At 42.3% G+C, this 20,894-nt stretch overlaps 1 protein-coding gene and 1 long non-coding RNA gene across 3 annotated transcripts in view; one reads left to right on the top strand and one right to left on the bottom strand.

Annotated features, from left to right (window-relative positions):
- FYTTD1 (forty-two-three domain containing 1) overlaps window positions 1-13,518 on the top strand; it is a 35,676-nt gene extending 22,158 nt beyond the window's left edge. For both annotated transcript variants that reach the window (XM_085896886.1, XM_085896885.1), the window contains 4 exons: window positions 2,301-2,362; window positions 2,453-2,524; window positions 11,820-11,925; window positions 12,084-13,518. In XM_085896886.1, the coding sequence (XP_085753012.1) occupies window positions 2,301-2,362; window positions 2,453-2,524; window positions 11,820-11,925; window positions 12,084-12,179 (336 nt within the window). In that variant the 3' untranslated portion in view covers window positions 12,180-13,518. The remainder of the gene's footprint in view (window positions 1-2,300; window positions 2,363-2,452; window positions 2,525-11,819; window positions 11,926-12,083) is intronic.
- LOC147017848 (uncharacterized) lies at window positions 487-8,468 on the bottom strand. The gene is made up of 2 exons (XR_015062167.1): window positions 2,547-8,468; window positions 487-2,343 (listed from the first exon to the last, which is right to left on the bottom strand). It is a non-coding gene; the product is annotated as an uncharacterized LOC147017848 (long non-coding RNA).
- Window positions 13,519-20,894: the final 7,376 nt, after the last annotated feature.

Raw genomic sequence — 20,894 nt, 5'->3', positions numbered from 1 at the left:
GGTTAGCCGAACTATAATTGCTGTGTTCTTGGATGCAAATTCCATCCATCCATCCATTCATTGGGACCATACTCTGTATAGAGCGTCGGTGCTGCTGAAGTAGTCTCCTGGGCTATTGGGCACAATCCTGGACGGGTCACCACTCTGACACAAGATACTCGAATGGCTCAATCATCGCAGCAAGCTGGTACTCATTTTGCTGACCTCGGAAGATTGACAGGCTGGGTCAACCCCACCTGGTATTAATTCAACGGCCGAACAGGATTTGAACTCAGGACCCTGAGATCCCAAGTCCACCACCCTAACCATTAAGCCAACACCAGACATGATGCAAATTGCATTCTCAGAAATATAGGAAATGGGAGAAATATCCGTGGATGAGATTGAGAGGTGTTTATTTCCTATCGTTCATTTCCTGTTAATACAAATGAGTGGTCACATTGGATTTAATAACACACACACACACACACACACACACACACACACACACACACACACACACACACACACACACACACACACACACACACACACACACACACACACACACACACACACACACACACACACACACACACACACACACACACACACACACCAACTTTTAATAATAGATGCAAAAATCTCGTATAATTTATCTTGCGAGTCGAGATCAAAACAAACCTATAACAGTCCTCACAGATCCTTTAGCTCCCATATCCCACACCCCCACCCCCACCCTCCTAACGTAATTAATAGTGAATGTCATAATTTAAAACTTACTCTTTACATTCACAAGCCTCAGATATGTCCTTCCCATTGGTGTTCAGAAGCACCCAAACCAGACTTCCTCAAGGAAGTCGACCTCATGCATCCAGCTCCACATAAAGATAGCTGGCACAAGCTTTGTGTATTTTCACGTCGCGATGTCCTTGGCTGCAGAATTGTTTGCAGTAACTTGGTAATGATGCACAGCATCATCTTTCCAATTGTAGACTTCCATTAAACAAATCACTGAGCCTGCCACGTTCACAGGAGGCACTCTGACAAGGTTCAAAGTCCACTCGGTAGTAGCGATCTATCGAGGATTTGTGTAGCACCCCCCGTCCACTCGGGCCTTGTCCCAGCCTACATGGTCGGGAGATTGCACTGCTCCAAGTCTTTTGTTAGGCAGAGACATAGCCAATTTCTCTCAAGTACAATTTTAAGTATTTTTGGCTTCTCTTACAAGCTTTGTGAGCCATTTTAGATAACAATCCTTGTCTCGCGCATGCGATATAATTTATGGTGCTCAGAACACCACAGTTTCTCGGGGTTTCTGTGCATGCAAATCGAGCATTCTGAGTTGGATTACGTCATTTCAAGTCTTGTGTTAAAATGAAATATTCACTCTATTGTCTGCTTTTTTTGTGTGTTCTACTCCACAAACATAAATTCCCACAGCGTAATTACAAAAAGCAGTAATTATATTTATTACGCACAAGGTGTCTTGCTTTCTTGCTGTGAACAACACATTGATGCCTTGCCCTGCATGAAAAACACCAGGATGACAGTTTATAGATGAATATAAATTCAAAGGCAGGTGCACATAACTGGAAGTTGTCGCAACAGCCACCCTCCAGAAAACCCCCAAGTTACATTGCCACCTGGACTTTGCTTAAATGACTTTCCTACAATCGTGAAATCACAAAAGGGGCTTCTGTGTGAAAAGCACTTCTGGATGTTGATGCCATACCACATGCAGCAGGTGTAAAAACGACCATTAGTATGACATTTGAATGGCTGCCACCGCCTCCTGTATGCAGCACAATGTTTTTGGGTAGCATCATTGGCTCAGGGTGCTGCTGTGCCACTAATGCACTGCCCCCTGTGGGTTAGAGCAGGAATTTGGAATTTGGCAATGGTGCTGGTGATAGCTCGCCAACTCTTCGCGAAAGTCACCGTGGGATCCTAAACATCCAGCAACAAAAGCTGGTAGATATGACACCTGTTTAATGTCCATCCGAGGGACGGCACATACATTGAGGAATCACCCTGCCTGTGAAACACCAGGATGACAGTTTATAGCTGGGCCGAGAGCTTAGAGGTGAGTGCGCACACATTTAGGGTCTGGGCCATCCTGCCAGCTCATTTGAATGGTTCAAACACTTGAATAAAAAGCCGATTCTCAATTTGTTTTATACAAACTTTCCCATGAGAACTTTACCAAGATTCAGAGGTAACACACTTTTGGGTAAATAAATTGGTTTGCTCTATTACAATCGTTGTTTGTATTTAATATAAACTCAACACATTTTCTCTTCATCCTCTCGTGTTCACAGACCCAAACTGCAGTTCCAAGTTTGAAGCAGAAGCGACGGCCTTCTGCAAAACAACGAAACAAGTAACCCATTTTGATGTCCATGATATGATGTTTCTGTGTGTAAGCTAAAAGGTCATGTTTTTAACCTCCCTTGCATTACTTGCCACATAGGCAAATGGGTGAGAGCAGTGTTGCATCTTCTTCTCTTCTTACTGTCTCCATCACCAACCCGCAAGCACCAATGTAAGTACCCTCTTCTCCTTACCCATTGCCCAAGGGTAAGCAGACAGGACAGTGCCAGGCAGCCGTAGGTGAAGCAAACAGGTTTTTGGGTTGTATTTCTAGGGGGGTAAATTATAAATCAAAGGATATAGTTTTAACACTGTACAGGAATTTAGAGGCTTCATCAAGAATATTGTGTGCAGTTTTGGTCACCACATCTGGGGAAGGGCATAGCTGCCCTATAGAGGGTGCATATAGTTGTGGTGCATCTGCCTGGAATCCATCTAGTTGTGTAGGGCAACTGTATTGATTCCCGGTCTAGCTTGATTCATCTGTTAGAAGCGGCTGAAGGAGACAGGACTTTATACATTAGAAAGGAGGCTGTTACAAGGCGATTTGATGGAGATGTTTATGATGATGAAGTGAATAGATAAAATAAGTGCAGAAGAGTACTTCAGCAAAATAGATAGTGATAGAACCAGGGGCCATAGCCTGAGAGTAAAGAGTTAAGACGGTAGTAAGGCGATGGTCTTTCATTCAGAGTAGTTCATGCATGGAATTGTCTCCCTGGAAATGTAGAGCAGCAGAAACAGTAGATACGTTTAAATTGGAATGAGATAGGTAACTCAACACATTCTCGAGATAGAGGAAAACGGCCTTTTTACAGCCATTTTTCCCTGCTGAGCAGGGGTTAGCTTTTTGTGGGCTCCATGCAATCATGGTTCCCTTCTTGAAGCAATTTTTTTTTAATGGCGGAATGTCCTTCCTGACGCCAACCCTGGTCACCTCTTACGACACACAGGGATATGGTACACCTATTCTAACCGGGGAGTACACCGGGACCAGTACATTGGTACTCATTTTGCCGACCTCGTAAAGATGACAGGCTGAGTCAACCCCCTGGTGTTAATTCAGTGGCGAACAGGGCTCGAACTCAGGACCCTAGGATCCCAAGCCAGCCACCCTAACCACTAAGCCAACACCAGGCTTACATTGGAGATAGAGGGGTCTCGGGATATTGGCAGGACTTGTAAGTAGCTTATGGATGGGTGATTTGCGTAATCTGTGCTGAGTGTGGTGTCTGTGAGCGGGTCTCGTCAATGGATAGTGTGTGGTCATTGTTGTATATTCTTCACCCTAAAACCACCTTTGCCCACCCTCCACCCCTCCAAAAATAGACAGTGTCTTCAGAAAATATTCCACCCCTTGACTTTTTCAAATTTTGTTGTGTTATTCCGATTCAACTAACTTTCCTCGGGTTATGTTTCTGATGGCACCTGTCTTGTATAAGTTAAGAGTGTTAGTTCATTATATCGGTATAGGTCTGTACGGTCTTGTTTCTTTTGAAAATATTTGCATTTCCCTTGTTATAAATAAACCTGCTTGTGATAAATGTATTCAGCTCATCACGTCTTTTCCCTGTTGGTCCAGCATAGTCCGTATGAAGTTCGCCAGGAAGTTCTGCCCCACGTAATTTGCTCTTGTTAGCCGGTGCATACTCGCAGCTCCGCTCGGCTGCACCAAATCCGTTGAGTTAATTTGAGTACGCATCGAGGGCACGAGACCCCCCCCCCCCCCGGTGTGGCTGTCCACACGTAAGGTATCACGTGAAGTAGTGTAACCCTACCGAAGTGGCAGTACAAATTGGCACTCGTGGTTGCTTAACAACCCGCCGGAGCGCAAAGTTATTTGTGCCTGGTGAACTCAGGACTGGGTGTTCGAGAGGAACTCGAGTGCTTCCCTCATGGTGAAACTTGATCCCCGGATCCGTAACAATACTTATTGATGCAAGACATTTCAGCTTTTCATTTTTCATTCATTTGCAAGAATTTCTGAAAACGTGTTTTCAATTTCTCATTATGGGGTATTTTGTGTTGATCGGTGCCAAAAAATTAAATTTAATCCATTTTAAATTCAGGCTGTACACAACAAAATGTGACAGAAGTCAAGTGGTGTGAATACTTTCTGAAGGCACTATACAATGCTGTGCAAAAGTTTGTGTTCGTCCAAAGATGTTCTTACTTTGGATAAATTCATAAAATTATCAGTGATAATTTATATGTGTGAAACAAACTGCTTCAGTAAAATAACAAGTGTTATTTTACAGTTTCAGTCAATACTTTGTGTGTCTGCCTTCTGCCTTATTGAATGCCATCACTCTTTTACCCATGCTTCTTGTATACGACTGAAGCATTCTTCCCGGAATATTTTGTTCAATATCCTGTATTAGATTAAGTTGAGTTCTGCAAGGTGAGTGGGCTTCCTCTTGTTCTTCCCTGTTTCCAGGTAATTCCACGTGGCCTTGATAGGATTCAGGTCCAAACTCTGAGATGCCCATTCTCACTTGAAGAACACCAGCTGTAACCTTGTTCTCCAAATACTGTTTTACAATATTGTGTGTTTTGGATAATTATCTTGTTGGAAAATTAATGGCCTTCAGATTCAACAATTTCTCGGAAGAATTGCATGGTGCTGCAGTATCTGCTTGTACATCTCCTTCGTTAGCACCCCATTGATTTTTAACAAGTTTTCCAAAACCAAAAGTTGAGATACAACCCAGTCACAGAGCCAACCCCTGTGAGATACAACCCATTTGTTTCATGACAGGCTACAAACATTGCATATCGTAATGTTCTCCAGGTCTTCAGTGTATGAACTAGCATCTCTTGGATCCAAAAAAATCCCATAAGACCAGAGTACCTGATTCCATTATTCAGTTTCCCAATATACGTGTTTTCTTGCAAATTTCAATCTTTTAACCTTATTCTGTGGTCTCAGTAGTGGTTTCTTCCTTGCAACTCTGCCGTGGAGACTTGCTGCAATCAACCTTCTGTTCAGTGCTGGATGAGATGTTAATGTTTAGGCATGTTTCATTTCATTTGTCAGCTGCTGACTCAATTTTCTTGCGTCACATAAGCTTAGCAACTTCAAGTGCTTGGCTTGCCTTGGGGAGGTTCTTCTGGGTCTTCTTGGCCTTTTCTTGTCTTGTACTGAGCCAGTTTATTTCAGATGTTGCAAAGTGTACATCATACCATTGTAGGTGATATTCAGCTTTTCTGCTATTTTCTTGATATAAAACCACAGTGCCCTTCTTGCAGAGTTTGGATCTTCACATGCTGTTCTGTTGAAAGTTGCTTCCTTGGCACCATTCTGAACCCACTCATAGACTTTCAAGCAAGTGAACAAGCTGATGAAAACTAATTTCATGTACTGTCGGACCCCGCTATTCACAGATTCACCATTCGCAGGTCATAAAGTGTGACCTGCTTCGACATTCGTGCTTCGTTTTTTGGCAGTTTTTTTTTTAACACTTCAGGACTGGTCTCCTCTATCCACCTGGGAAATTGGAAATCAGCCAAATAACATCACACATTAAAATGTGCAAAAACGGATCCCCTTGACTCCAGGCAAATTAGCTTACTGTACTTCCAATCATCAGCAAGGTCATGGAATCCATCATTGCAGTTAACATAAAATCATTCCTTTTCTCCAACAGCCTCATCTCAGATAAATTCAGATTCAGACCTGGTCACTCTACCTTGGACATGCTGCTTCTACTCTCCAAACAATGGTGGAGGCCCTCAATATCAGACATCAGATCAGGTTCATCTCCCTGGACACATCTCGAGATTTCGATTTAGTCTGGCATTCTGCCTTGCTCTCCAAACTGTCTGCCTATGGAATCCAAGGCAAACTCCACTCTTGGATAACTGACTCCTGCCCTTTCAGTCAACGTGTGGCTCTCCCAAGGCAGTGTCCTTGGCCCCATTTTATTCCTAATATTCATCAATGATCTCACTGACTGGAAAATACTCTATCTCTTTGCTGATGACTCCACTCGCTGCCGTGAGATCCCTCATCCTTCTGACAGACTGGCAAGCAGCCTCTTCGCTCTCCTCAGATCTTGACAAAATCATAAACTAGTTAAACAATTTTGCTTATGTATCCATATTGTCCACCCTTTGCATTCTCCTTTACCCCTCAGTTACCTGCATCCCTTGTTTGTCCATCTTTGACTTTCTCCCTCCACCCTGTTGTTGTTTCCGCTTTCTCCTGCTGTTCCCTTTTTTATGTTGTCCTGATTTGTTTTGTGTAATCGCTCTTCCACGAGCCAAGACCATGTTAAAAGTTTCTTTTTAAAAAAAATTTAAACAATGCCACGACATTCACAGCATTTTTCAGGAACGTATTCCCTGCACATTTTATTGTGGTTTCTTGCAATGTACATTTAATGTAACTGTTGTTGATTATTTCAATAATTTATTATTATTATTTACTGTACAAAAATCCACAAACTGTTTGCTGCATATGTTTTATTTGTAGAAAGTGGATAATACTAGCACATGATAATGTAACATGTTTAACAAAAATCAAACTTTTTCAACTTCCTTATTTATCCTACACACTATACTTAAGGTAACTGTGATATTAAATAATTGACTTTCACAGAAATTTGAATAATTATTGTTATTATTATATATTGCACACTTAAATCTGAATAACAAATGTTTAATGGGGAATAGCACCACAAAAGTGAAAATAACCCAAACCTTTGCACAGTACTGTAACATACTGTTATGTTTGTGGGGTAGATGGAGGATTTCAGAGTAAAGATAGGATTGTATAGCATAGCATGGTCCGTGGACGAGCAGGAGACATCTCGATGTCAATTAAGTCAGGAAAATTGTTGTGTCACTACATTGGGGGTGGTGCTGTGTTAACTAGGGAGGGTTTAAGGCTCGTTCTCCCAGTAGAGATTGCCCCCTGTGACCTTTTCCTACGTTTTTGCATTTACAAAGGCGGCAATAAAAGAACCACGTTTTTATGCTAACAACTACAACAACAACAATAGAGCCGAACATTTCCAAACAGGCAAAAACCCCACCTTCCCAGCTTCCTACCGGCAGGCCACGCCCCTGAGGCTGATGATTGGTCGGTGTGACGTAAGAGGGGATGATAGTGTGGAGATGGCGGTCAGAACACATACAACCTCTCTGGCTTCTCGCCACGGTCAAGAAGACTGCTCGATTCTCGTTGTTCGTGCTGTGTGAATTTGCTCGTGTGCTGGAACAGGATGCTGGCCATTGCCTGTTCAGCTGAGTCGTGAAGTTTGCACGTTTGAGGAGGAGAGAGAGAGAGGAAGAAGGGGTTAGAGAGACAAGAGGGCGATTGGAAGAAAAGCATAAGGCTCTGGTCCCTCTCGACACGACGAAATATCAGCACGATTCTCGTTGCTCGTGCTGGGTGAATTTGTTTATGTGCTGGAGCAATACGCAAGCCATTGACTGTTCGACTGGGTCGTGAAATTTCTCCGCTTTGAGGAGGAGAGAAGGAAAAGAGCGCATCTCTTGACCTTGTCTCGGAGCTTCAGCAATCGCCTTGTTGTATGATCAAGGAGAAAGGTGTAGACCTGGGACTTCGAGTGAGTGGTTGGAGTGAGTCATGAGAAGAAACTGTACGGCATTTCACGATTCCTGGTGTTGAAGACTGTCCGTGCCACACCTCACGTACGTGACCAGTGACTTGGTGAGTTTTCCTGCGTGGTGGCTATGCAGTTCAACGACTGTGATGCTCCTAAAAGGTCATCTCTGGACACAAGCTGAGTGCTGGCATAAAAGGGGGATTTTATTTTATTTTTACTTTTCCCTTTGTCTGTTTTTGTGACCGAATGGAGACGTCTCAAATTAGGATTTCGTGTTGCCTCACATTTCATTTTCACTCGTTATTTTCATTATAAATCTTTGATTTATGTTCATTAAACCATTATTTGTTGGAATTACTTTTGTTTTTTTCGTTGTGGTTTCAAGGATAAACTTGTGTGCTTCCGTCTGGTATGTGCCCTTGCCGCCCTCCATCCCACGCGTGCCATAATCTCCAAGGATCTCTATCGGCTGTTCGCTTCCAAGTGAAAACTGTTCGGCTGTCCGTCCAGGCTGGTGTGAATCGGACTGAATACGAATATATATATATATATTATATATATATATATATATATATATATATATATATATTTATATATATTATATATATATATATATATATATATATATATATATTATATATATATATATAATATATATATATATTATATATATTTTATATATATATATAATATATATATATATATATATATATATATATATATATATATATATATATATATATATATTATATATATTTTATATATATATATTATATTTTATATATATATATATATTTTATATATATATATTATATTTTATATATATATATTATATTTTATATATATATATTTTATATATATATATATATTTTATATATATATATTTTATATATATATTATATATTTTATATATATATATATTTTATATATATATATATATTTTATATATATATATATATATTTTATATATATATATATATATATTTTATATATATATATTTTATATATATATTTTATATATATTATATATATATTATATATATATATATATATTTTATATATATATATTTTATATATATATATTTTATATATATATATATATATATATATATATATATATATATATATATATATATATATTTTATATATATATATATATATATATATATATATATATATATATATATATATATATATATATATATATATATATATATATATATATATATATATATTATATATATATATATATATATATATATATATATATATATATATATATATATATATATATATATATATATATATATATATATATATATATATATATATATATATATATATATATATATATATATATATATATATATATATATTGTTGTGGTTACCAGATTCGCAAACCACCATTCAGGTCCCTTAGGTGAGGTATCTCGGTAAGTACATGTGTAGTTAGGCCCAAACCCGTTGTCTAGTGGGAATACATGTCATTTATACGTGCTGCGACTCTTCAGGATAGCCGTTTTTCTTTCACTATCTTTATTTTGGACCAACCGCCATGATCACAACCACAACATCAACCACCAACCACAACCACCGCTTCACCACAACCGCCACGACCTTCCCGTCACACCTCGCCACCGTAGCATCGCCACCGTTCTTGCCCCGCTGTGGGTACCGGTGTTGGACTCATGCAGAACGCGCGTCGAACAGCGTGTACAAAATCACGGATTTTCTGCTTCAAAAACGGATCAAAAACGACACACGCCCACTTTTTGCCGTCCAATCGGTGAGCGAGGGGCGATTTGGCCCCGCCTCCAGAACGATCGATATATGCAAATTTGTGGATCAAAAAGCCTTCACGCCCACTTTTTCTCGGGCCAATGGGGAGCGAGGTGAAAGGTCAAAGGGAGGGGGTCAAAGGCGAAGTTACGGGGGGATAAAAGGACGGTGTTCGTCAGTCAGAAGAGAGTCGCAAACGAGAACGAGAAGGAGTCGAGAACGAGAAGGAGTCGGAACGGAGGGGACGAGTGTGGAAGACTGGAGCCCGAAGCCTGCAGTGGCTGGAGAAGCTGAAGAGAGCCGGACGAGGGGGTGCTCGCGTCGGTGCCAGGAGCTGCACGCCCGAGGGAGGCCGGCAGCGCGACCTGGCCGAGGTGGAGACGCACACCAGGGATAATAAAGATCCTCTATACCCCGAGCATCAGCAACCCCCTCCTGTTTCCCCCCGCGCTGAGATAGTGCGACCAAGGGGGCCCCGTTCCCACCCCCTACCAGGCACTGTCCACGAGGCCCGCGGGTTGCGGGGCCATCGCCGCTCCGCGTCTCATCACCAGACGGGTAGGCCCGACCCGGTCTCGGCCTCAGGCCTGCCTCATTCTTGAGGGTATTTCTTTTCCTTGGTTTTGGGTATGTGTTGTCAGCGCCGTCTGTGAAGTGGAATTGTATAAGTGTTGCCGTGTGCTCGGTAGTCGGTATTAGCTCTGCACTGTGTTTTCACTTTTATGTTTGCTTTTTGTGTAAATGGAAGTGTGTTTTCTTTTTTTTGTGTGCATTTGGTGGAATTGTATTTGTGTGCTTCCCGTGTGCCGAGAATAAATGTGATTTATTGTTGAACTGTTTCCCGCTTCGCTTCGTCATTTCTTTCTTTGAATCCCCATCTTGCTTCACGTAAAGGGTTGGTAGTGGGCTGAATACGCCCGATAATTAATCGAACCGTCGAGGTCGACGATAACACCGCTCGGTTATTCTGATAGTACGGAACGGGTCGCTTAAGTGGCCCGTGTCCGAGAAATCGACCTGCGGCGAGGTGCGATCGCCCGGTCTACCCTCCGCGTGGGTACTTAGGTAGTTCGAATTTGGCGAGCAACCCTATCCCACGCGGGGGCTGATTGGCTCGATCGCGGTGAGACCGAAAGGTCCACCCGTGACTGGTTCCCGGCGTTAGTCCGAGAGGGTCACGACTGGATTGTCCGTCCGGTGGGCGACGTGCCGCGATTCGAGTGTTGTGGCCGTCGCACGCCGGCGGGCGCGAAGACCAATATATATATATATATATATATATATATATTATATATATATATATATATTATATATATATATATATTATATATATATATATATATATATATATATTATATATATATATATATATATATATATATTATATATATATATATATATATATATATATATATATATATATATATATATATATATATATATATATATATATATATATATATATATATATATATATATATATATATATATATATATATATATATATATATATATATATATATATATATATATATATATATATATATATATATATATATATATATATTATATATATATATATATATATATTATATATATATATATATATATATATTATATATATATATATATATATTATATATATATATTTATATATATATATATATATATTATATATTATATATATATTATATATTATATATATTATATATATATTATATATATATTATATATATTTATATATATATATATATATATATATATATATATATATATATATATATATATATATATATATATATATATATATATATATATATATATATATATATATATGACACACACACATATATATAATGAAAATTTTTTTTTAACGCTGGTGATATCCCTTAACCTGCCACACCATTCTCATCCCCACACCTACCCCTACCCACCCAATTAAATTAAGTCATTTTGATGGATTAACAGATTTATTTCATCTGATGTTCGTGTGCCGCAGGCATAATGGGCCGAATGACCTCTTCCTCCATCTAATTTCCTTGTTTTTCCTTATTCTCCCTACTTAACCAGCCATTCTTATTCTCGTATCCTATCTTTTGCACCCTCCTCATACAGCTCAAATAAGCAAAGGTCTCTTCGTCCACCAGTGCTCGCCAAGCCAGCCCCAACACAGCCAAAGGGTGTTCCACTACGCTATAACATCCGCCAGTTGTCCAATCAGGTTGTCTCTCCCTTCCACGAACAAACACTCGAGCTACTTTATCGATTGCTATCCTTTCACAATATGTTTAATGTTTATTTTTAATGTGGTCACCTTGAACACTGCAATGATACATTTGTGCATTTAATTTATCTCCCCCCCCCCTCACCCCTCCTCAGACAAAGCTGACACTGAATGAGCGGTTCTCAACACTGCAAAGAGAGAGAGTACAACGTCCAGGTAGTCATGCTGCCCGCCTTGTAGCTTTACATTAGATCCCACAAATCCTTGTTATCAATTGGATCTTATCCTGGTGGACGCATCTCTTTGACGTCTTCCAATGCCATGGATAATTGTTGGAAAGGTTCCTTCCATGCAAAATGACATTTAATTTTGTTCTGATTGGCCATCTATTTGTTTCAAAATATCAAACATTGTGAAAGAACAAGAAGACTTTGTGAGTTGGGGACATGATGGTTTGGGGTTGGTGGACTGGAGTGGGTTAGCTCTGGCCAGCGCACATCACCCACCCGAGCCGGTCAGACATAAGTTTTTGAGATTTGTTGATCAGGCCCCACCTGCACACGACACACTGCAGGCTTGAACACGTGAAGTTTGTACCACGTGTAAGAAATGGGGAGGTTTTCGTGGGAAAAATGGCTGTTTCAGTGATGGGTTTATAATTCACTGAAGGTGGAAACGTTGTGCTGTCAAGCTATAATTGTAGACATAGGCCTAGCTCTTCAAGAGTGCACAATATGGAGCTTATTGCATGAAAGTTTGAATGAGAATTTGGCAATGTGCAGATAAGGAAAACTTTTGGGAGTGCCCAGTGAAATACATTCTTTGAATCCTCTTTTAACCTTGGGAGCTAGCGAGAGATTAAGATTAAGACCGATTGAGGGATGGGGGGCACCGAGGACACTTGGTTTTAGATATTTTGGGAGATGAACACATTTTGCTCATTATGTTCAGTGGAGTCTTTAAAATCCCAAGTTCACATTCTTTTATATTTAATGCAATGGTCTGTTTTGTTGCTCATGGAGTCAGAATGAAGATCATTTGTATTCCATCTCGACTTTACACAATTAGAGCTGGCAGGATACTCGAGAGGCGTGCGCGCTCACCTTTTGAGTTGTTCAGCTTGGGTTTGAATCTTTGCCCAGCTATAAACTTCCACTTTGGTGTTTCCACATTTAGCTTATCAATTTTGTTTGGAATCTGGAGTTGAACGCCTCGTAAGACGCTTTACACCAGCCCACTCCATGTCCACCGTGTTATCTCCTTGGAGTTGGATGATGTGTGCCGACTGCCTTATGTTGTGCGTATTCGTGCTCCTTTGCCTAATTTACCATTTAATTGCAGTCATTCCCTGTTTTAAATATTTCATCAAATGCCTTTATACATTTGACCTTCAACCCTTTATAATAAAAAAGATCTTGGTAAAGTTTGAAGCTGTGTCGCACATAAAAGCAATTTATCTCTATCAAATCCATATGGATTCAAACCCAGTGATTGACATCTTGATCATTATTACCAAGTTAATATTGTATGACGGTAATATTAAACAACTTGTTCCCATTTTGTTGGATTAAAAGTGGCAGTTGTTTGTTGCGTGCTGTGAGAAAATGACTGGCCGACGTTTTAAACGAATGCTCAAACCCATCATGAAGAGTCTGAATACTTCGTGAGCAAATCTTCACAAGGGAAGGGGGAGGGGGATGGACCATTGTCCAATTGACACACTGCATGTTCAACCGAGGCTTGATGGAATCATTGTCGAATGGAAAACTGGGCTTGCTCATGATGGCTAGTGTTTATCTGCATCTGAACAGGTACAACAATGAATGGAATCGACAGAACGTTGATCGAAGAATGCTAACCACCTTGGGGAACAGGAGCTCCTCGTTTCCTCTGGCGGTTTGCACACTTCAATCAATGTTCTGTTGATTCCATTGCTTGTTCGAAGAGTCATCAGTACATTTTAATTGTAAATATCACACACACACAAAGGGCGGAGGAGCTCCTTGTGAGCCAACGGCCATCCATATCTAGTGCCCAACTGTGTCTGCGGACGTCCTCCTGCAGTTGGGTTACTTCTTATTAGGAGGTTGGTGGCAGGATTTGCACTCCAGCCACCGTAAAACGCTTCATTCCGCAAAACGCAAAAACGCAAAAAAATCTGAAAACCCACTCCGTGGGAGTACCTCCTGTGCAGCTTCCCTTCGCAGGGCAGCTCACCGGATGATGGGATTGGGGCAAAGCCTTCGGGACCCCCAATCTTTGATAGGAGGGAAACCACGGGGTAACATCCCTGGGTCAGATTGCGGGAGAGTGTGTCGGAGTGGTGCTGAGGTGTCGTCCACCAGACGGCGGTCTCCTTGGGTTAACCTGAGGCGGTCCCTTCGGGTGGGTGCCTGGAATGTCCTATCCCTAAGAGAGGATGATCACCTGTCTCTGTTATCATCTGAGCTCAAGCGTTTGGACATCGGGATTGCAGCTCTCTCTGAGGTTCGGAGACCGGATTGCGGCGAGATAATGGTGGGTGGTTACACCTACTATTGGTCTGGTCGCTCTGATGGTTACCATACCCAAGGAGTTGCTGTAGCTGTGTCCAATAAGCTGACCCCAATGATAATTGAGGTAACACCGGTCAACGAGCGTATTATGAGATTAAGGATTCGTCACTCCTTAGGTGTCATTTCCCTGGTCTCTATTTATGCTCCGACTGAGGCGAGTGATCTTACCGTGAAGGACACATTCTACGCCACACTCGAGTCTGTGGTTGATCAGTGCCCCAGACGAGATACACTTCTAGTCTTGGGGATTTCAATGCATCGACTGGAACTGATAGGGATGGTTATGAGGTGTGTGTTGGTCCCCATGGGTCAGGAACTATGAACCAGAATAGCACTAAGTTCCTTGACTTTGCAAGAAGTCATGGACTTAGGGTGGCTGGTTCATGGTTTCAGCGCCCGCAAGCTCATCGCTGGACTTGGTATTCCAACGCTGGCGGTGTGGCAAAGGAGATTGACCATGTCCTCATTGACGGTCGTTGGAGGATGATCCAGAACTGCAGGGTCTACCGGAGTGCTCAGTTCCTCAATACTGACCACAGGCTTGTTGTAGCAACTCTAAAGCTGCACCTTAAATCCTGGAGAATGGTACCATCCCAGCCTAGGCTGGATGTTGCCAAGCTCAGGGATGAGAGAGTAGCTGAGGAGTTTGCGAACAGGCTGAGTGGACACTTGGGGGTCTGGGTGCTTTGGGGGTCCTGAAGAGTTGTGGAGCACCTTCAAGACCACCGTCCTTGATGTTGCCGGTGGATGCCTTGGAGTTCACCGCAGGGCAAAGAAGAATTTTGTCTCTCAAGGGACACTGGATACCATTGACCAGAGTCGCAGGGCCAGGCTGAATGGCAGAGCTGAGCTGTTCAGGGAGCTGAGGCGTAAAACTGTACGTGCACTGAGGGTGGACAAGGAGGCCTATGTGCGAGGAATCTGTGAGGGGTAGAGCATCACCTGTGGACAGGTGATTCTCGTCCCGCTTACAGGGGAATTCGCGCATTACGTTCATCCAAGCCCATCCCTCGGAGCACTGCAGTTCGAGCAGAGAGTGGTAGGCTCTTGACAGAGGAGTCTGAAGTGAAGGCCCGCTGGGCCGGTTACTTTGAGCGGTTGTACCAGGCTGATCCCCCAGCTGTCGAGTTGGACGTCAAGGGTGTTACAATCCCTGTTGCTGACCCTCGAATCAACTGTGGTCCACCATCGCTTGTGGAAACACGGGCTGCGGTGAACCAGTTGAAACGGGGCAAAGCTCCAGGGATCTGTGGCATCCATGCCGAACTTCTCAAGGCTGGTGGAAATGCTGCACTCGCGTCGTTGCATGCAGTTTTGTGCTCTGCCTGGAACACAGGCATCATCCCAACTGACTGGAAGAGGGGCCTTGTTGTCCCTCTCTGGAAAGGGAAGGGTGATCGCCAAGACTGCAACAACTACCGAGGGGTGACGCTGCTCTCAGTGCCGGGCAAGGTCTTTGCTCGGATAATTCTTGATAGGGTTCGCCACCATCTGCTTGAGCACCAGCGTCCAGAGCAGTCAGGCTTTACACCAAAGAGGTCAACGATTGACCGTATCCTTGCACTTCGTGTCCTCACCGAACGCAGACGAGAGTTTCGGCAGGGGCTGCTTGCAGCCTATGTTGATCTCTGTAAAGCGTTCGATTCAGTGAATCGGGATGTCCTCTGGAGGATTCTTGGTCTTCGTGGGGTGCCACCAAAACTGATCGATCTGATGTCTGAACTCTACTCTGGTACTGAGAGTGCTGTGAAGTGTGGTGGTACCATCTCTGACTTATTTCCAGTTGTTACTGGAGTTCGTCAGGGGTGTGTACTTGCCCCCACACTTTTCAGCACTTGTATGGACTGGATTTTTGGGAGGATGTCGGAGAGATCAAGTTGCGGTGCATCGTTTGGCAATGTCAAGATCTCAGACCTTGATTTTGCAGATGATGCAGTCATCTTTGCGGAGACTTTAGACATCCTCTTGGGGGCCCTCGAGGTGCTGAATGAGGAGTCGGAGCCGTTGGGATTACGGATTTCTTGGGTCAAAACAAAGATCCAGGCTTTCGGTGACATCTTGGATGCTGCTGTCCTGTCTGTGTCTGTTTGTGGTGAGGATGTTGAGGTCGTGGATAGATTCACTTACCTTGGCAGTGATATTCATGTCTCCGCAGGTTGTGAGCCGGAGGTCAATAGACGTCTGGGTCGGGCCTGGGGAGTCATGGATTCACTGGATCATGGGGTGTGGCACTGCCGGTACCTGTGCGGGAGGACGAAAGTCCGAGTCTTCAGGTCCTTGGTACTTCCAGTCTTGCTCTATGGGTGCGAGACTTGGACTTTGACCAAGGATCTGAGACGGAGACTTAATTCCTTTGGTACCAGGTGTCTTCGGAGAATCCTTGGCTATCGCTGGTCGGATTTTGTGTCCAACGAGCGGTTGCTGAGAGAGACTCGGATGAGATTTGTTACCTGCATAGTCCGTGAGCGTCAGCTGCGGCTGTATGGACATGTGGCTCGTTTTCCTGACGCTGATCCTGCTCACCAGATTCTCTCAGCGAGGGAGTCTCATGAGTGGAGGAGGCCAATGGGCCGACCACGTGCCTCATGGTTGCAGCAGGTTGACCATCATCTCAAGGAGATGGGGATGGGCCTGGCATCTGCCTGGGGGATGGCCAGACGGAGGCCCCTGGAGTACCGGCGGAAAGTGGACGCAGCGACGCGCTGTTCTGGCACATGCTCCCATACCTGACCTGATCACACACCAACGTTACTCTGGACTCCGGCACGAGGCGTGCAAGGGTGTGTGAATCATTGCATTTTGCTAGTTAAACGAGTTCTATTTTGTAATGATAAAACAAGGTTGTCTTGTAGAAAGTGTCGATAAAGTGAAACCTATTGGGAAGAAAACAGAGTGGGTTGAATAGCTAAAAGGTGATGTCTGTACTTTCCATCAAAATAAACATGGAATGGCAATTATAAATCTCAAAAATGTTTTGATGTTGGAATAAAAAATATTTTTCAAACACTAAGCCTTTTTGTTTCGGTATCATGTACAAGCAAATATGCGAATGTGGCTTTGTGATTTGAACCGATTTGAAACTCGACATGGGCAGAAAGCGAAGCAAGGGAATTCTAACCACAGTTCGAGATCCGTTCATTATCCCCACGCTTTGAAAAGAAAAATGAGGGATATTGTAATTGGTTTCTGTCTGTCTGTCGTCACACCATCTCAAACGGTTGGGCAGAAATTCACCAAAATCGTGCAAGAGCGGTATCATTTTGGCCCCACCCCCTATAGTGGGATCAAAAGGTTAAAAAAAATGAAACATTTGAGAATGAAACTTTTCACTAGAAGCACCCACTCCCTACAGGAGCCGTCAAGGGGGTCATGTTATATTTATGCCTATTTTACTTCAAGGGGTCCCAGGATTACACACCCAAAAAATGGTTGCGATCGGTTCCGCCGTTTTTGCGGTACCTGGGAACAGACGGACAGACGGTGAATTATAGTAAGATGCAATCAACATTGGGGGGACACATGAAATATGTGATTTTTGTTTTTTGAATTTGACCCTGGTTCATAGCATAGGGGGTGGGGACTTAAGGTCAAAGGCATCAAAACAGAAGATTGTTTTAAACTCAAAATTTGATATTGGATCATTCCTGGTGGAACTTTTTGCCATCTTTCAACTTTCCTTTCAGTGTGAAGTGAGCATTCACGATTGTGCACCCTCCACTTCGCTCTTGTTTTTTATTTTATTGTAATGATTCTCAATGAGTTTGGTTTTGCAGTCATAGTTCAAAAGAAACTGGTGGTTTTTGCTTTAGAACTGCTTTTTGCTTTGCTTTTTTTAGTCCATTGGCTGGGGACTATTACAAGACAGAAATATAGCAATGGGGGAGCCAGGTGATGGTGCCGGCGTTCAGAATCCAGAAATTCCACTCGGTCACTTTGATTCCACCACTTCGCAACCTACATAAGGGGGAATTATCAGCCTCCCGAGTGTGTCAATTAGAATTAAGGGAGTCGATAGTTAAAGTACCCTCGGCGCATGAAACACTTAAGCCGATCAACTTCATGGCGAATGACCCCAGTCTTGCACTATTCCCACCCAGCGTCGCTTGGCGGTTTTGGGAAGGCACCCCAGATGCAAACATATTCATCAAGTACGTAAATTGATAAACGAATGTGACTGGAATTATTAGAAAAGGATGGATGGGAAACCGAGCATCCTCTGAGGTCGCAGGAAGGCCTTGTCGGTCAAGGTTTTCGATAGAGGAAAATGACGCATGGAGAAAGTTCCAATTCATGGAAAGGTTTTGAAGTTTCTCTTATGAATGACATGAAAAAGACTGAGCCCTCTTGATCTTTTTCAGAAAGCTAAGGTATGAATCTGGTGAGAGGCAGATTTAAAGTTGTTTAACCCCTCCAAAAAAGCTCCAGAGCCCTTGGATCAACACTTCTGTGGCTGGGAAGTGGGAAGTGAGGTAGCAAGCCAAGTGTGCAAATCAGAAATAACTTTTTTGGGAAGTGAGGCAACAAGCCAAGTGTGCAAATAGGAAATAACTTTTTAGTACAGAGACAATAGCAAAGCAGCTCAAGGATGATTACAACAAGGTAATAATTGGGGTAAATGTTTTGCAAAACTTAACTATTAAAATCTTAACTGTGAGCACAATGAGAGAGTTAGTCAAAAGCAGTGTTTGGTTCATGACCAGCAGCCATTTTCTAATGAACAACTTCAAGGATAGAAACCATCTGTGGATGGAAGGAAACGTTGAGTTTGGCAGGGTGTCCAAACTGTACACGAACACGCCTCGGTCCCTTTTTTCCTGTAACAAGGTCCTCATGTTTGGTTCATCACTGACAAGTAACGTTTCTCTGAACCAACGTGGATTACACGAACGGGTAACGGAATACAGAGCTATCACTGTCCGTCAAGTCGTCTGACTTTTGGTGACTGATCATGTTTCTCCAAACTTCCCTATCCTGCACTGCTTCCCAAAGCTCTGGCAGACAGCTTTGTTGCAGCCTTTACCCCATCCATCCAGTACGTGTAAGGTCTGTCTCTTCCTCCCTCTAGCAGACAGCAGCACATCTTTTCACAAGCAAATTAACGTGGGATCAACGGTCAATAAATATGTAAATATGGCTGAAATTGATCCCCGCTGTAAACCATCCTGATTTAAACCTCTACAGAATCAGAAAAAAGTTTTTTGGATAGGATCAGATAGATTAAGTAATAAAGAGCTGAATGTGGTTATTTTTTTTTGACGTGATACAGTTTAAAAGAAAAAAGCAAACCCGTCGGGTTTCACCCCTAAAAAATTCCAGATAAACTGCCATGACGTCAGAGGGAACGATTTGTCAGCACATAATGGATAAGGGCAACTCGCTTCAGACTAGTCAAAGTTAATTTTCTGATCAAGAATCCAAGTTACAACGATAGTCAAAATCATAATGTAGAAGGTGGTGTCACACCATACATGTGTGAATCTGAGGACGAGAATAATTAAATATTCAGTGAAGCCATATATATTCATTAAACCAAACATGATTTTCTGATTCTATGGACCTTTAAGCTTCAAAATCCCAAACCCTCCAGATGATACATGTGGCCAACTCCCCCCCCCCCTTTTACATTCACTCAATGAACATGTTCCCGACCCCTGTTCCCCCTTCCAGTTAAACGATGCATGCTCCCAACCCCTACCCACACCAGTTTCCAAATAAATCATGCCTGAAAGCTGTTCTTTTTCCAAAATGAAGTTCATATATAAATGTGAATTGAAGATCATGCTGATGCACTTTTAAATTTCAACTTTCACTTTTAGTGGGGCAGCTTAGCTAAATATAGCATAACAATTGTGCATTTTGTGAGGAAAGCACCAAATTTGGCACACTGGAAGCCTATCATATTATGAACAGATTTGGATATTGGGCCATCTCAAATTTTTGATGGCAGTGGAAAATGGCTGCCACAGCCATCAACGGCTGAATTTGAAATGGCCCAATATCCAAATCTGTTCATAATGTTAGGCCACTCGTTTGCCAAATTTGGTGCTTTCCTCACAAAATACACAATTGTTATGCGAAGTTGCCCCACAAGTGGGGCAACTTAGCTTAATATAGCATAACAATTGTGCATTTTGTGCAAGACCTCCTTAACGCAAAACCTTAACTTAAAACAAATGTAAGACCTTAACGAGCGCAGATTTTGACGTGGTCAACACACCGATGAAGCTTCTGGCCAAATTTCATCAAAATCGTGTTTGCAGACTGACACTCATTGAGAGCATAAGCTCACCTGACTGAAGTCCAGGTGTTGTTAAAAAAATAAAAAGAAGCCATGGTAGTAGTACCATAATTAGGAACACAAAAAAAACAAAAAACCACTCCCACCCCTTGAACCTCTTCCTTCGTTACCTA

This window comes from Eptatretus burgeri, chromosome 10 (genome assembly GCF_056783735.1).
Source record: "Eptatretus burgeri isolate ZD-2024b chromosome 10, Ebu_testis_v1, whole genome shotgun sequence".
NCBI classification, from domain to species: domain Eukaryota; kingdom Metazoa; phylum Chordata; class Myxini; order Myxiniformes; family Myxinidae; genus Eptatretus; species Eptatretus burgeri.
This window is presented reverse-complemented; position numbering and strand designations above follow the sequence as displayed.